This window comes from Echeneis naucrates, chromosome 7, assembly GCF_900963305.1.
Source record: "Echeneis naucrates chromosome 7, fEcheNa1.1, whole genome shotgun sequence".
NCBI lineage: Eukaryota > Metazoa > Chordata > Actinopteri > Carangiformes > Echeneidae > Echeneis > Echeneis naucrates.
The window spans coordinates 2713168-2730808 of NC_042517.1; the positions used below are offsets into that span (position 1 = coordinate 2713168).

At 38.7% G+C, this 17641-nt stretch overlaps 1 protein-coding gene across 2 annotated transcripts; it reads left to right on the forward strand.

Annotated features, from left to right (window-relative positions):
* The first annotated feature begins 1534 nt into the window (after positions 1-1534).
* Positions 1535-5742, forward strand: pfdn4 (prefoldin subunit 4). Of its 2 annotated transcripts, none has more exons than XM_029506998.1 (4): positions 1535-1561; positions 2734-2841; positions 3443-3583; positions 5353-5742. In XM_029506998.1, the coding sequence occupies exons 1-4, from the start codon at positions 1535-1537 to the stop codon at positions 5482-5484; spliced, it is 408 nt and encodes a 135-aa protein (XP_029362858.1). In that variant the 3' UTR covers positions 5485-5742. The 2 variants fall into 2 exon arrangements, with proteins under 2 accessions (XP_029362858.1, XP_029362859.1); XM_029506999.1 differs by having other exon boundaries at positions 1535-1558; positions 5353-5484.
* Positions 5743-17641: the final 11899 nt, after the last annotated feature.

Below are 17641 nucleotides of genomic sequence, written 5' to 3' on the forward strand. Positions count from 1 at the left end.
TTTATTCCTCAAAACCTCAAAAGCATCCAGCCCTCTTCATGCAAATTAACCAATTTCTTTCTTTTCTTTTTTTTTTAACCCATGCTGTATTTATTAAATGTATTATGACGCGGCTTGGAATCCTCCAGCACAATGTCCCAATTGTAGGCTATAGCTGCGCACATGGAGGTGGGAGTTGGATTCCCCTGTTCTGGATTGTGCACTTCTGACTTCATGTTTCATGGCAGCTGAGAGACCTCAAGCAAGCACTTCATGATGTACCAACGCATCACGGCCTACCAGCTTTATTGCAGCCTCACAAAAAGACCATTGATTTTTAAGACTTGTAGGAAGAAAGAAACGTATGAACTCAGGTCAGCGCAGCATTATTTCTCATCACATTAACACTAACCAGCTGCAGACACTGAAACAACACTCACCTATCTTTGATGATGGCTTTAAGTAAATATTGGAAATTGGGTGCAGTACTGTTTGCTGTAGAAATATTTACAGAGCAGCAGTTCCGGTTGATACAATAACTACTGTGGCATTATAAAGAAGGTTTCACATTTTTACAGATAATAGGTCACAAATGTAATCCAGTTTGTTTAAATTGTAAATTCAGGGCCAAGTTGCTTACCATAAAAAGCTTAGCTTTAGCTTGGAGAATTAGCGCTCTGGTGGGATATTTTTATTGAAATGGTAAAAAACTGGCTAAATGTCGGTGGCAGTCCTGCTCCCCGGCCGATAGACGGGGGTGCTCTGCAGTCTCAGCTGCCGCTGCTGCGTTTGAGCACTCAAAGAAGCCTGTGAGTAGGATTCCCCCCATGGCTTTATCCTGAGGTCAAAATAGAAATGAAGAGAGATGAAGTTGGGCTGAAAAGTGTTCACCTGAGGAGTCATTGTTTTAGCTACCTCATATTTTCAGATGGTTCTAAGAATACAAAGGAGTGTGTACATACCAGAGTCTTTCCAAAAGGCTCTCTGATCAGCTGTCAGCATTTACAGCAGAAATGGCGGCGGTCATTATTCGCCTTCAGTGGGTGGAGTAGGTCAGACCAGACAGGGTGTGAACAGTCACCGAACACAAACAGAGAGGTTTTCTTAATGAATATTCAGCACAGTTTATTCAGATGTCTGTTGATGCACAGTTCTGGTGGGGAGCAGCGCATTAATATGTAAAGAGACCAAGGCATTAGGAAAGACTACAAGAGTCCAAATCCTTTTTGGGACAGTTGAGGGGGGGAAAGCAATAATTAAGTAGAAAAGGGAATGGAAATGTGGCAGAAAAGATGGGAAGAGGCTCAGAAAGGAAGAGAATAGCAGAACATCAGAATAATGATGCTCGTGAGAGATGCTGAATAAAAGAAAAATTATGTCTATATATCTATAAAATTGCACTGAGGAGGTGAGAGCTGTTTGTTTTCCTTGATGGCAGAATATAGGAAGCAAAGAGCAGGTAACGTGGTGGTACAGCCTCTCTACGGCAGGTGGCGCTGTGACAGATGTCAGCACTCTGCCAATAAAGGCAAAAGAAGAAGAGGAAGAAGCCAAGATGGCGGCCACCGTGAAGGGACCCGTAGTAAGTTAAAGACGTATATTTCACAGAAACGCGCTTTTATTTGAGGGTTGAACTTGTTTGTATGACCGAAAAGGCTGATTATGATGATTTTAAGAGCGTGGTGGGTGGAAAAAAACCTCGATTACCGGCGATAGAAACGATTTGAGGCGCAGTCACGCCCTCATGTGGCTCGGCTAGCTGTTAGCATCTACCGCTAACAGTTAGCTCGGTGGCTAACGCAGTTCCTGCAGTGAGTCGGCTGTAAACGGTACAAAATTTACCACCTTAATGGTGATTATTGCAACAGATATATCAGCAATATCAGCAATATTAGCAATAAGCTGACTAGTGTTAACAGTAATTTCCGCTAAGCTGAACTTGGATAGTGATATCCGATAGCTCCACCTGCTAACTAATATTAGCTCCATTGACCGTTCATGTTTAGTGAGTTTCTGTTCAGTTTAACTAAAAAAAAAACAAAACTAAGTTTACAGCTCAGATTTAACTCATCCTCAGGTGCTAATTTCATTGAGAGGACTTAAACAAGTACTCCGCATTGACTGCATTTATTTAATGTGTTAATTACACTCCATGCTAAATCCAAAACCTGTCAGGAGCTGGACTCTGATCATACATCAGTTTGACTGGAAGTCTTGTTCCTGTTGAATAAAGAAAAATATAGCACATATGATCAATAATATATATCACTATTTCATTAATTAATCAACATTTTTGCATACAAAACACGTGGAGCTCTCATAAAATGCGAAGTGAGACCAGAAACTGTTGGCTGGATAACTTCATGCAGAAGTGGATCTGTTGTTTATTTTTATATGATCAGCATAATATTATGAATAATGCTGATCATTTAAAACCACCAAATCTTCTAACTGTACCACGTATTCGGGTGAAGCTGCTACATGTATTTGTCGGGGTTGGTATTTTGGCCTGTGCAAAAAATACTACTGCGGAAATTCCTAAATGATTAAGAATGTGGTTTGTAGGTTGTGTAGCATCACAACACTTTATATCAATATATATATAGCAATATATCACCACCTGCATTCTTCTATCAATCACATTTTTCTGGCTCAACTTTTATGACACTTTTACTTAAGATTGAATTTGGCACAATTAGTGGGATCTCTTTATGCGATTGAAATGTGTTCTTCCACCACTGTTCTTATTCGCAGGCAGTTGAAGATGTGAACGTCACTTTTGAAGACCAGCAGAAGATCAATAAATTTGCCAGGAACACAAGTCGGATGACAGAACTCAAAAGTGAAATCGACTCTAAGAAAGTAAGCACGAACAGTGTTTTAGCTTTAACTGTGCAGTTGTGTGATGTCGTCACGGTCCTTCAAGTAAAATTACAGAAGACAAACTCTGATCATCATAATGGAGTTTGGGAATAATAACAATTTGATATTTTTCATTTATTCCTGTGAATGTTTAACAAACTGATATTGCCTAATGCGATTATATTCAGTGGCTTGTTAAATTGGTGGACCTGGCTGGGAATGACTTTGTCAAAAGCAGAGCTATTTTCACAAAGGTGATAATATTCAGTGTGTTGGGAAATGGTTACACTGATCCAAGTTAATGATTATTTTGGTTATTTTCCCTTTGTGTAATTGTGGTCGTGTTGAGCTCAATTGCATCACTAAAAGGTTTTTTTGTTTTTTTGTTTTTTTTTACTGATATAATTTTAGAATACAAAATTCTTGACACAACTCTGAGTAAAACAGTATAATTAGTCAGCTCTGCAAATTAAATTTTGCAAAATGCAACCAGAAGGTTGAATCAACACTTGGCGCTACCTTTCTACCAGTTTGTGTAGATGAGTTACAGGTTGTTAACAGCCGTCATTGAGACGCTGTAATAATCTCTGTCTCCACGCAGAAGTCGCTGCAGGACCTACAGGATGCCAGTGATGACCTGATGATGTTAGAAGACGATGCTTTGTTGATTCCTTATCAGATTGGTGATGTCTTTATCAGTCACACACAGGAAGAAACACAAGAGATGCTGGAGGCTGCAAAGGTGGGTTCCCTGAAGCGTTGTCATGTACTTCAGATTAGAAACCATCAGTTAAAAGCTCTCATTGAGCCAGAGTCATCAAGTTAAAGTACTTTTCAGGGTACTTACCATAAATGGATATAGAAACTCTATTGATAAGCATTTATGCTCAGATCACAAGTATACATTGTCTGCAAGTTCGTGGATTTTTTTTTTTTTTTTTAAACCTCTTTCATCTTAATAGCTGTTTGCTTTTATCTCCATCCAGATATTTCATTCAAATCAGAGAGAAGGAACTTTTAATTGTAATTCTTTTCCTTTACTTTTTAATATATATATATATATATATATATATAAATAAATAAAGGTTTTGTAATTACATTACAGGGGCTCTTTGTGTTGTTTATATATAACAGCTATATGTTTTTATATATATATATATATATAGAAACCGCGTTAGCCACCGAGCTAACTGTTAGCTGTTATATATAAACAACACAAAGAGCCCCTGTAATGTAATTACAAAACCAACATGCTGTTTTTAAGTGGGATAAAAACATTCCTTTCAAAGTTATCTTGTTCAAAAGAGCCAAAGAATTGTTATCTTTTGCAGCCACAAAAGGGCCTGAAAGAAAAGTGGGTGTCACTTGCTTAATGCGTCTTTTCACACACCATATTAAAATGATTTTTAGAGTGTGCTCTTTCACTTCCTCCCACGCTGAGAGATGGCACAAATCCTGAAATAATATAATTAAGGTATGCACAGAACTCAAAAAGCCCACCCTGACTCGCTGACAAATGCAGCAGATAATTATTTTCATTTCATAGACAGATTCTGCTCAGTGCTCACTCATTTATTTATGATGATTTCCCCACAGGAAATCATTTCCCTTTGAATGAAAAAATGTGTAACACAATACCCAAACTTGTATCAGACTATTTTGTGACAGAGTGAAAAACAAAATTAAATTTTTCATCAGTTCAATCAAAAGTGTCCTTTTACAGAATGTATTCATTGTTGTTTAGACCAATAAATACAACGCAAACCACAAAATGTTTTTACTCAGATACATTCTTCCTCATGATTGATTGTATTACAGCTTTGTGCATCTTTTGTAGTGAACCACGTGTGGAAAAACACACATTTCTCATCTTGGTGTTCAGTCCAAAAAGCTGCCATTGTCATTTCTGCCAAGAGCACACAATGCTCTTCAATTCTGTCAAAAATCCCATTTTTATAAGGAAGAAACCTCCAACAGAAGAGGAGCTTAGAGGAGATATAATATAATATAATATAATTTAATCAAACTATATTTAGTGATAGAAGCAGAATATGTACATTTTATACAGCATCTCCTTGAAGCCAGGTGGAAAGTGTGCCTAAAGTGTTAACATGTCCATAAATCGGTTTAAAGCACCGACGTTTTGTGAAAATGCCTTATTGGCTTTCTCCCATTTCCAACCCGAGTGTCAAGAGCGTTAACGATCTTCACATCTGACTCCCGGCAAGAAAGAAAATAAATGTCTTTCGCAAAATTCCAAAGTGTCAATTTCATGTTCATGCAGGTGAGATTACATTGAACAACAGAACTGAACTGCTGATTTGGTCTCAGTTCTCTGTAGCTAAAGAGGAGCACTTCCTCTGATCTTCTCACAGAGAGCAGCACTTCGTCAGCATGTGTCTGTTTGTCCTTGTGCTTCATTAACTTGGTTTCTCTCCCCGGAATGCAGGATGTGCTTTTAAAGACACCAACGACTTAGTTTCAACCAGCGTTTCTATCTTGTGTCACCAGGAAGCTTTGGAGCAGGAGGTCCGAGGCCTCGAGGACCAAGTGTCAGCGATACAGCAAGTGTTGGGGGACCTGAAAGTCCAACTCTACGCCAAGTTTGGTAACAACATCAACCTGGAGGCAGATGAGAGCTGAGCAGTGAAACAGACATTTCAGGCTGCCACATTATGAACTTTTTTTTCCCTCCACGCTGCTCTCCATCACATCTGGCAGGACAAAAATACGGCGTAGGTTTGTAGCTTCTGGCTTCTGTTTACACAGATGTTGTGTTTATGTATTTAGCTTTGGGAAACAAATCAACAACACCGAAGACAGAATAAATGCACATAATTTCTAATGTATTTTAATCGGCTCCTTATTTAATGTTCATGTTCTGTTTGAGTCTTTTTTTTTTTTTGTTTGTTTGTTTCACAGTCACTGATGCTGAAGTAAAAACATGAACAAAACAGCTGCGATTTAGTGTTTTAACTCCAGGCACATTTAACAATCTGCACAAGAACTCATTTCATTTGTGACCCTGGTGCTTTTTGTTGTTTCCCTAAAGGTCTGAATGAGTTTAACCAAAGTCATCTCTTTGACACGGTTGCTCTCTGCTGGGAGAATAAGATACTTTAAAATGAAAGTGCTCAGAAGCGTTCGACCTGCTCAAGTTTTTTTTTTTTTTTTTTTTTGACGTCTGTACTTCAAGCCAAGTTAAAGTTTGGAGATTTAGTAACTAGACATGAATTAGACATGGTTAACAGAGGAATGGTCCGGGAATATCTGGATTTCCAAGGCAGAATTGAAGCTGTCATCAGTAAGATAAATCCAGACATTCTGGATGTGCACATCCTTTGAAATGTTGGCAGCTGAGTGGTCCAAAGCTCCTCATGACAGGCTGAAACAGGCAGATGAGTCTGGATTCAAACAGAAAACTGGCCACGTTGAATCAAAGCTTATTTATTGAGCTCCAGGCTGAAGCAAATGTGAAGTTCAAAGCTGATGCTTGTTCTTTTATTTAAAGGAAGTGATCAGCACGTTTCCTGAAGGTTTTCTCAAACGGTTCTCGCTGTGAGACTTTACTCGCCGGCTTCACAAGGCTGAGATAAAGTGATAAGTCAACAAGTTGGCAGATCAAAGTTAGATGTAACGGGAAACGTGAAACTAAGAGTGAGAAACAACTTCTTGTGGTTTTTTTCTGGTTCTCTGATAATTAGTCAGACTAAAAAGCAGTATTCCATTTTTTTTACACCAACAATGAACCGATAAATCAAGAGCATTGCCTCCAAATGAATGAAAACTAAAAAGAATTGTTAGTTGATTCTATAGCAAACAGATGTTAGTTAATCTCTCTTTGCAAAAAACAATATGAAATATACATTAATAGACTTTTAGATGTAGATTCTGACAAAAAAAAGTAAAAAGTGATTTAGAGACCACTGCAGCAAAATCTTGGAAGAAGCAAATTTCCACATCTGTGTCTGACAACTGGATGTATGATAATGTCATCAAATCAGGCGGAAACAGACTCGTACTGAAAAATATGTTTATTTTAGTTTGAAACTGATGTTGCAGCAAATCAATCCATGGATCAAAATGTTCAGTGACCTGAGAGATGTTTTTACAAGGAAAGGAAAAATGAATTCTGGAATAAATCATCATATTGCATTTTGTCAGTTTTTAAAACAGCAGTCACGGTTTAGCTGGGAGACGGATCTGCCAATAAAAGCTGCCTGGAGTCAGAAGTTGTCAAACAAACAAGTCCAGCTAATGAAGCCACATCTGAGCTGTGGGTTAAAGCTCACAAACCCTTTAAGCATCATCTAAAAGGTGAAGTACGGCGGCATCTCTCTTAGAATTGGAGAAGTTCATGTAATTTTCAAAAAGGGAGATTGTGATGATTTCTGCTCTTGAAAATAAAAAATCCAGCGTCTCAAAATACAGGGATAGATAAAAAAAAATCAAAAATACAGATTCAAGTTCTGAACCCTATCAGATCGATGCTGCGTCACACTGAGGCAACCATAGACTGTCTGATTCTCATGAGCTGACATCAAAATAAAAACAAATAGAAAGTTAAATATTTCGAATATATGACAGTTGAACGTTTTGAATCAAACTATGAGGTTTAATTTGTCCTTTAAGCTGCATCTGCAAATCTGCTGCAGTGTAGCATTCCTATAGAGAACGTGTCTGAGCTGAGGCAGCTCTGGAGGAGAAGTGGTTCCCCCTGGAACTCCAGCTTTTTGCTCCCCAAGTCGCCTCCAATGATATTAAATCCACTTACTTTTTCCATCAGCACATTAAAAAGGTATGATAAATAAAAGCACAAAATACAGAAATTGTTTTTTTTTTTTTTGTTTATGTGATATTGTCTCAGGGGCACTTACTGTTTATTTGTTTCTACATGCAATTCAGATGACTACAAAATCCCATTTTCTGACCAGTTAATGCAGAAAGCAGGTCATTCTGAAGGGCTTCGCATCCCTTTTCTTTGCCACTGAATGCTGCATGGTTGGCGGCTCCCCCAAATATCAACAACACACAGACCTCATTAGATTGTGCCCTCAAGTGTGGCCTGCATGAGCTAATAAAACATCTGAAAAGAAAAGCAGCAGACACCACTGGAGGATCGAGATCTCAATTAACAAGTTTCTCCTCCCGGTGGGCTTCCTGCTGAAACATTCATAGCTCAGATTAAGACGAACTCCACCCACACCGGCTTGTTTTTATGCACAGCTTGTTAAAGCCTGGCTCAGAGGAACACACATGGAAATGACTGGACTTATTTCCCTCATGGCCTTGTTTACTCTGTCTCTGCCCCCGCCCCGCCTCACCCTCTCTCACTGTTTCTACTTGTTTCATTCCTATCTGTCTTCTCACCTCCCACGCTTTCACTGATCACACAGATGTTGATTTTTTTTTTTTTTTATTCATTTCCACTCAAGAAGTCGGTATCTTAATTAAAAGTAAAAAAAATAAGATGCCATGTACTCTGGCAGAAGGTGGTGAGCTGCTAATTTTCTGACAATTAGTGCAGAAAATATTATTATTATTATAGCTGAGCTAAAATATGACAATGTTATTCACTGTGCACCATAATTGGACACTAAACTGCACGCTACCTAATGTCCATGACTGAAATATGTTGATTAGAAAGAAGACAGTAAGGCTTCTTGTCAGAAAATGAGTTGTTAAAATGACATGTAGGTGATCTTTAGGTGTCTGCAGCAACAGCAGGAACAGACCAGAGGGTGTCTCTGTCTCCCCAGTAATATCACAGTGAATTGAAATTTTACTGAATACGGCTGCACATTGTAAATATCAGACAAAGACCTCCAGCATAGTCCAGAATTATGAATGAAATGTACAGAAAATAACGGAAATGTGTAGAGAGGTGACTGTAAGTTGCAATTGTTGTGCGATTCCTTCACCACATTTTGTCCACACACCCCCTCCCCTCCTTCTCCACTTTATTAAAATAGTGTGATGTGGTGGTCAGTCCGGATTTGGCCGAAGGTCGGCAGCGTCCTCACAGACTCTCTGTTTTTCTGCCCGGTGTTAACAGTGTAAATTCTGTATGTTAGCAGCTGCAGTTATTTTTCATGACATGCAGCTGCTCTCTCTCTCTCAGCCGAGCTTTCTATTCATTCCAAGACCAGAGCAATCCCAACACTTCTCAAAGGCGCAGTGTGACATGCAGTCCATGTTAAGGTCTGTTAACATTTGCATTTGGTCATCTGTGGCTCTTTATTTCTGAGTGATGGGGGCTGGATGTGAGGGCCCTTAAAGCTAGTGCAGCATATTATGAGAATACAGCTACAGCCTTTTGTTGGGATTTAGAGCAGAATCCTAAAAAGGCAAGAAGTAAGATTGGCTGCAATTTAGAGAGGCTGCAGAGCTCAAACTGCAGGTGTAGCAAAGGCCAGTAAGTTTTTGTGTCAGACTTTTAAATGTAATTAATGACTTTATAATGAATTCCTCGCCTTTCTCATGCCATGGACAGGGACTTGGTTTGCTCTGTGTGTAGGCAGAGCGCTGTGCAGCCATATCCGCTGTCATTCATTTCATTACTGTCCGTCAAGTTGATCAGCCAAGATAATAAAAGCACAGTTCCGCTGCGGCAGCGCGTGAATCATCTGAAAATGAAGACGAATCTTTATGTGGACTGATCCCTCTGTGAGAATGACTGAGTTGATCTGTGTGTGTGTGTGTGTGTGTGTGTGTTGTCAATGCACCAATCAGGAGTTATAAGTGCTTTGAAAACAAATTGGTGTCCCAGAGCCGACATCCAGGGGTTTATTTAAAGATTTGTTTATCTTTCATTTATGGATTGCTGAATTGGAAATTAAAACCTCCGCCTGTGTTTCATTGAGTTTCTGTCTAAAATACATAGAAATGTGTCTGAGTCTGAGCTTGTAAGTTTCCATTGCTTATCTACTTTAATCAGCGCCCCCTAATATACTGAGAATAATTTTTCAGAAGTACATTTCCATATTCACCACGGAACAAGAGGCCAAATAATTCACCGTATGACAGACAGCATGCCTCTAAATATTTCAATGAATATCATTACCAAAGACCGGACCGTTACATTTGCGAAGACTTTGGAGGAGCAGGCACGTCCAAGCTGCAGAGAGACAGCCTGAATTACTCAACAATCTATTATTGAGAAACAATAGACACATTAAATCTAACCCAATATTTCATTAGCGTTGTGACATGAGTTTTATGGAACCAGCAATTCTGGTATATTTAGCTTCACTTGCTGGGATGAAGCTGAAATTTCTCAACAGACACAAAAAGGATTTGCTGTGGAAATTTGCACAGATGTCAAAAGTATCCCGAAGATTATGTGGAATCATTTGGGTGATTCAATTGTCTCTCTTTGAACACAAAAGGATTTATTATGTCATGAACAAAGGGCTTTGGTTCAGGCGTTCATGTGGCCAAGAAGAGTGATTTAATGATTTTTGTGTTTCCCGACTTCATGCAAGTAAAACTGAAGGAACGGTTATCTTTTCAATATCTTCACCATTGATTGCGGTTTTGTGACAAAATCACCTCTTCAAAGTGGGAAGGAAGGACTTTATTGTTTTTCTTCACAAATTATACAGGTGTGAATAATCCAATGCCCGTCGAGCTCAGGCGCCGATCAGATGGAAAAGATGACAGTCAGACGTTCAAATGGTGGCTGTTACCCAGGGAGGGAAAAAAATCAATTCTCAGATGCATCGCGATTCTCTGTTGAAAGATTATTTCTCTGTGCAGAAACATCAATAATCTCAAACTTAAAACTCAGTCCTTCCTATAACAACGTTGCAAGGTGTCCTTATGGCTGAATCAGTTGAACGATAAAACATTGTGTTGGTGTTCTACAACAAAGCTGCTCTGCTAAGGGTTAAACATGAGCTACCAAGATGAACACTTTTGTATTAATTTTTTCATTTTTTCATTTTGTCATACAGAAAAAGTGTTTTTTATTTTTTTATTCAGAGATTATATGGTTATCACTACTAGCTGAAGGATTTTGGTTGAAGGGGACTTTTGTGAATAAGGGCAGCTTTTTGTGTTACCAGATGATTCATAACACGCTGACATCTGTTAATTTACAACAACATGCTGCTCCAGGCACACTTTTGTTTCTTTTATTGTTTCCTTGACTGCACCGAGCTATTTTTAAATCTGCTTTTAATGTTGGTCACCTCGCCTTCTTCATTTTTTACTTTCACTGAATGTTGTTATTGTTGTTTTTTTATTTGTCCTGTTTGTATTGTTGTATTGACTGCTCCTGTAAAGTGTCTTTGAGCACTGTGAAAAGCACTCTATGCATGAAAAGGTATTATTGTTTTGTTTATTTCCATTATGGAACGTTACAAACACATGCTGTATTTTAAAAGAAGCAAAGACGCACACAATGAGGAAAAAATAAATCAAGTATCAAAATAATCCTTCAAAAATTTGATGCATAATTATTTTATCATCGAATGGGAGCCCTGATCATAATTGAATTTCCAACACCTTTTAATCAAAACATCACCCACCATGTTTCTTCCCTAAGTAGATCTGCTGAAAAGGTTTTATTTATACAAGTTTGTCTCGCTCTCTTTAATTTTATTTTTGTTAAGTAGTTTTTTTTATCTTTGTACATTTGTCAGAGCAAAATGTTCCAGATGTCACTCTCAGAACATTTTGTATCATAAAAATAAATTAACTATTTATTTCCAACCCTGCAAGTTAAATCAGATTAACTGTTTCTTTTTTATGAAAAAAAAGCAAAAACAAATAAATCCTAACTAATTATTTCGGCGTTAAAACCCGGAAGTTATATATGTAAAAAAAAAAAAGTACACTTGAAGTCCGACAACCGGAAGTTGGCGACCATTGAACCGCGCATGCGCCCGACAGCACAGATGGTTTGATTGACGGCAGGCGGGAAGAAGAAATCGTCCGATTTCACGTGAAAATATTCACAACTTTTTAAATTTGGAAAGTTTTAAAGCGTTAAAGCCGGAGCCTGCCGGAGTGAAAGAGCAGCGACAAGGCGCCAAAAGAAATTCAAAGAAATTCAAAAGGTAAGCGCGTCCACCGTCAGCCATCTTGGATCGTTGAGATGACAGCTAAAATGGAATCATTTATTTGTACTTCCGTGTTTGTTGCAACTGAACTGTGGAAAATCAGTCCAAGCATATAATGTCAGTGTTGACCGCGGCGTTGTGGCTCAGGAGGGAGGGGGAGCAGCAATTAGGTGGTCACAGGTTCGATTCCCGTCTCCTCAGGTGAGATGAACCCTAAACTGGTTGTGTGGAAATGTGCAGCAGTGCTGGATAAAGGCTGACTGTGGATGAGCTGCGTGAATAAACCGACGTTTCAGCCTTCCATTGTTGCTGTCCTTCTGAACTCCAGGTTTTATTTGCTCGCTCTTTTTTAAATTCTGTTTAGAGAAATAAGAAAATCTTCAGTTCCCGGAATGGTTCCAACACAACTTTTACTTTTTGGAGTACAGGATGATCCTGTCTTTTGCAGTGCGAATGGAAAGCGTATTCAACATTGTCAGTGTTAGCACGGTGATATTTGTGTGCAGGTCAGGCCTGGCGGCGCTGATTGCATGGACACCTCCTTGTTGCTAATAAGGTGTTAGTCATATTGTAGTTCCCAGGGAGTGTTATCTCAGAGCACAGCTTAGTGTTGGACCAGCACCGCTACATAAGCTGAGCTGATGACCTGTGGGCTTCTTCAGAAGGCCCATCCAAAGGCCTGGATGTTTCACAAACGACTCTAATGGCATTTACTGAAGAAGAATGTTTCTCGTTCACTCCAGCAGGAGTTTCCCCGAGTAGAAATATAAAGCAATGATCCCGCAGCCGTATTAGTGTCGCACTGACTCAGCTTCGCTGTGGTCCAATTAGCTTCGATTTATGGTGCAACAGAAGCAAATAACGGTGCAGACGATTTCATCCAGCCATCCTTTAAGGTGACATTTCTGTGATGTCTTAATTGCACGGGTGTAGCGCCTTCCTTTGAAACATAATCAGAGCTTAATTAATGGCACAGATAAAGACTGCAGGAAAAAAAAGGTTGAAAAATGACAGGTCTATTCTTCACCTGATTTAAATGTAAAATTTAAACTGTTGGCTCCAACAAAATCAGCATTTACATTGAAGGTGAGCAGCAAAAGAGTTCATACGATCCCAGCGTTGGTTTTGTCTCTGCTCCTGAATTGAATTTTGAATCATCATTCATATTATATAATCAGATAATGTGATGTTTGTGAGTGCCGTTCACCTTGATCCTGCTGCTCAGTGTCTTGTATTAATACCTTGGTTGGTACAATGCTGTGTTGTCTCTTCAGTTTCTGAATCAGTTCTTCACTCAGCTCCAAAATGGAAAATGTAACTTTGTTTGCCAGTAAGCTTATGTCATCCCGCCAATAAATCATCTTTTGAATTCTTTCAATTAGGCTACTTGGCCAGCTCTGAGGAGAATACCATCAAAAGGGAACACAGGAGGGGGAATACATAATAATATGACATTGTTAGTCTTATCTGATTCAAGGTGGTTTGATTTAATATGAACAAAACAATTTTCTGGGAGCTTTGACAAAGTGTATTGAATGTTTACAGCAAAGCAAGCTCATTTAATTCATAATAACCTTTTTCCTTCTTTTTTTTTTAACATAATAAGCATTTATAGGTTTGATCTTTTTGCCAAATTTGTCAAATACATGGAAGAGATTTGTTATTTAGGAATATAAGCCTCATTGATATCTCAAGCGAGCTAATTCTCTTTAAAGTCTTGAGTCTTGGAGGTGCGAGGGTGCTGTGGGCCACAGTCAGATGTTGTACCTGGAATCTGATGCAGCCTCTTTCTCAGTTTCAGGGTCACAGTTAAAGCCACTGAGAGCACTTTGCACTTCATCTTCAGAATCTGTTGGCGGTGTGTCCCTCCAGCACCTGATCCTCTTCACTCTTAATGTGCTCCCTGTCTGATGTGACTTTCTGCTGGGATGGCCACATCTGTCACCACTGCCCATCATCACTCTCTGTCGGCCTCCACATTGTCTGCTTCGTTAGCCGGCAGCTGCTTGTCGGTCAGGAACGTAAAGTCCCACCAGATCTGACCCCTCTTGTTCTCAGACATGCCATTGTTTGAACATCTTGCTCGGCACAGATGTTCCCGTGAATATTCTCAGCTACTTGGTTATTCTTCGTGGTGTCTGCTGTCCAGCCTTGGCCTCCCACACCCTCCACCTTGGGTCCTATTTGACGTGGTCTTCTCCTCCCTCTGAGGATCGGCTTCCACGGTGTACATCAGACCAGTGTTTTTCGTTGGTGGTGTGAATTGTTAGTCTCTTTGTAAATGATATTATTTAGACTACAGTCTAGACCTGTTGTACCTGGAAAGAATGCCTAAAGATAACAGCAGTGTGACTTGACTTGGCATGCAAGGGGTTGTTTTCAATTATATTTCCTCTTTCTCATTGGCCAATGGTTGAACATGACATCACTGTGCCCCATCATAACTCACAAAGTGACAGGAAAGATGATGATGATGATGATGATAATAATAATAAATGAATAAGAAAGGCAGTAAATTAGATGTGCACGTCAGACTCATTTTAGTCATATTAAGAAGCTGATTGAAAAAAATCTTTTTTATATGCCTTTGATAAATTTAATATTAATCAATTTCTTTTTTAGGCTTTTGTGGAATGCTGAAAAGGGCTCTCCATAAAAGATAAATTAGATTTGTGGGTAACATCAATACACAGGATGTCTGTATAATTGTGACAGACAGTTTATGATTTATGATTCCTGCTTTCCACAAAACCTGCAGCAGCACTGAAGGTGAAGGGGGAAAAAAAGAGGTTTTTATGCTTGAAGGAAAATTGTGATACTTTCTTTTGATGCCTTTTTAAGCTGAATAACCAAAGACTGCCATAGAAACCATACAATGTCTATTTTAAAATCAATATCATACAACCATTTGCAATTTAATGCCTTTAAGTATGTGCTTTAACCATAAAATCACAAATTGTTGGCAGTCGCTATCTTTAGCAGGACTCTTTCCTCCTCCACTATGAAGTGATGTAACTGCTTTTTATGTAAAAGTACTTCATTAATCCCTGCAGGGAAATTCTGTCTGTGCAATAACAAACCAAGTAAGCAAAATGCTGCCTTCATTAGTGACTTGGCTTTAGTTTTGATGTTTAGTTTTAGGCCTAAACTCAGCTGATATAGCTCTTTTACTTCAGATCATTCAATGGTAGAATATTCAGCAAGTGCTTTGAAAAGTCCAACACATCAATTCCCAAGTGTTGTTACCACAGAGAGGGCAATAATACAAAACCAACATGCAGTAAAATGATAACACAGTAACACATCCTTGTTTTTCAAGGTCTGTTCTGTTTTGGATCTAATTTTAATTTAAGTCAAATATATATTAAAACTTAGTCCTGTCCAAATATTCACTTACCTATTTGTTTTACTACGTGTTTACTATATTATTTTGATTTAACTGTATAGTCGTGATTAAATATTACCTTATTTTCACATTTCCCATTCATCAAACTAATGCCTTATGCACAGTAGGAATACAAACGTGCACTTTTCTCTAAGCTATAATTACATTTTATTGCTAGGCCTCACATAATCAGTTGAATGACAATGATGGGGAGATAAGGAGAAAGTGAGGTGACTTTGTATGAAGAGCAGCAGAATGGACTTGGCCCTCAGAGACTGCTGTTAATTTTCAGTTTCACACCAATAGCGTTGCTCTTTATACTTTAAACCCTTGAGTGTAACATGGTTATCATTGTAACCATGACAAAAAAAAGGAAGATGGAGGGGATCACTTCAGGAATGGTTGGGTGTTCAGCTTTGTTTTCTTTGTCCCTTTTCTGCTTTTTTTTTGTATTTATTTCTTTGTTTGCAAAGATTTAGGGCAAACCCATTGTTGAAAATCCTTCACCGTGCGATAATGTCATGAGGACTTTGGCTGCAACAATTCAGTCACAGAAATTTTTTTTTTTTTTCCTTTTCTCCAGACTCGTGTTGTAGTTCTATCCAACAAAATGCTGTTGCACTGGAACCTTTTATGTATCATTGTGTATCAGGTTTCTTCGATTTGAGATCTGTTTGCAGGATCACAAAAAAATGTTGAGGCCGTACCTGCATTATCTGAAGGACAACGAAACAGAGCTACTTCTGAACGATACACTATGCAGAGTAGAAAGGCATTAGAACTGCAACAAGGCCTATAACCGTGACACCGCTGTGAAATCTCTATTAACTGAGTAAGTTCCTGAATATAAAAGGTGCTTGATATTAATTTTGAATGGAGTGAACAACACGAGGCCTTTTTTTTAGAGGATGGAAATTTTCTACCAAGGACTCTGTAGTGACCTTAAGAAAAAATAAAAAATGTCAGGGCGAGATTTAAATACGATCTCAATTAAATTATCTGTGAGAGAACTGGAAAGGCAGAAATCTACTTTGGCCGATTTCAGTGAGGAAGTTGGAAACAACAATGAGGCGTCTGAAGATATTCTTGTCATTGGCTCATTTCAACGGCAGGCACTATGAGGCATGTGGTATTGGTCACAACCCATTAAACATTTAACAGAAAAATATTTCTTCATTATTAAGTGCACTTGTTCACACTTCACATTCTGCCTCATTCTGTGCTCATTAACTCTTATATGGTTTTGTGATTTGTAGGCTATGTCTTTGTAGCACTACACCATAAACAATACAAACAATGCATAACAATGTGACTCTTTTTGAGATTTATGAGATTTATAAAATAAAAGCAGCCTTTGAGGCTTGAATATTATGACCATATTGCAATTTTTTTTATTACGTTCTAATGAATTATGCTGCAGTTCAAGAATTTCACACGTGATCATCCGATCTGAAGGCCTGTTCATAGTTTGCAGCAGGCTCATGGTGCTCATCTTTAGATTAAACATCAGCGGTATGCAGAGATGTAGCGACGCTCATGATGATGGTAGCAGATGTTATTGGTAGTGATTTTATCTATAAATGTATGTCACCTGGAGGCAGTTATTCAGAGAGCATCCTGTTAAGAAGCCCACAGGTTATCAGGTTATCTGTGCAACAGATAGTTTTGTTTTGCATAGTTAATTTCATGTCAGGAAGAGGTTGGGCCGGACGGGCTGGTCAACAAAAGGCAGGCAGCATGTTTTTGTCCCAGAAAGAGAAAATGGTATTTAATTTGCTGATTGCTCTGTATTCCCAGCATGTAATCTAAGGATGTAGAATCAAAGGACATATTCGGTACTTTGCTATATTCATATGTTAATAACCCTGACCTCATTTTAGAATATGGGTTAGATCGCTTCCTCCCTTTCTCAGAAGCTTTCTCAGAAGCATTACAGATTAGAAATCATCCTGGGAACTCCACGTTCCTCCGTCCTGACACGTTCTTCATTATCTTTCATTCATGTGATTGCAAAGCAGACACCGTAATTTATCTGTGAGTGTCTTTCAGATTTATGCGGATGCTGCATGGGAAGAATAGCCGAGCGTGGTAATGAAAAGGCCAGTTAATATTTTATCATGTTTGGAGGGAAAAAACTCCAAAACTGTTGTTCTTTGAAGTAGAAATTCTTTTTCATAAATGAATCAGGGGCTGAGGGATGTCAAAACATGTCTTGGCTGTCTAACCATCACAGGACAGGAGGAAGACACAAACTTAGTGTCTGATGTGACAACATATTTGTTATTCAAAACTATTATTTATCTTTTTTCCTCATCAGAGGGAGTGACTGCTATCCTCGTTTGCTTTCAGT

Coding starts and splice junctions, on each gene's coding strand:
- pfdn4 (XM_029506998.1), top strand. CDS start 1,535: ATGGCGGCCACCGTGAAGGGACCCGTA. Junction 1,562..2,733: donor CCACCGTGAAGGGACCCGTA/GTAAGTTAAAGA, acceptor TCTTATTCGCAG/GCAGTTGAAGATGTGAACGT. Junction 3,584..5,352: donor AGATGCTGGAGGCTGCAAAG/GTGGGTTCCCTG, acceptor TTGTGTCACCAG/GAAGCTTTGGAGCAGGAGGT.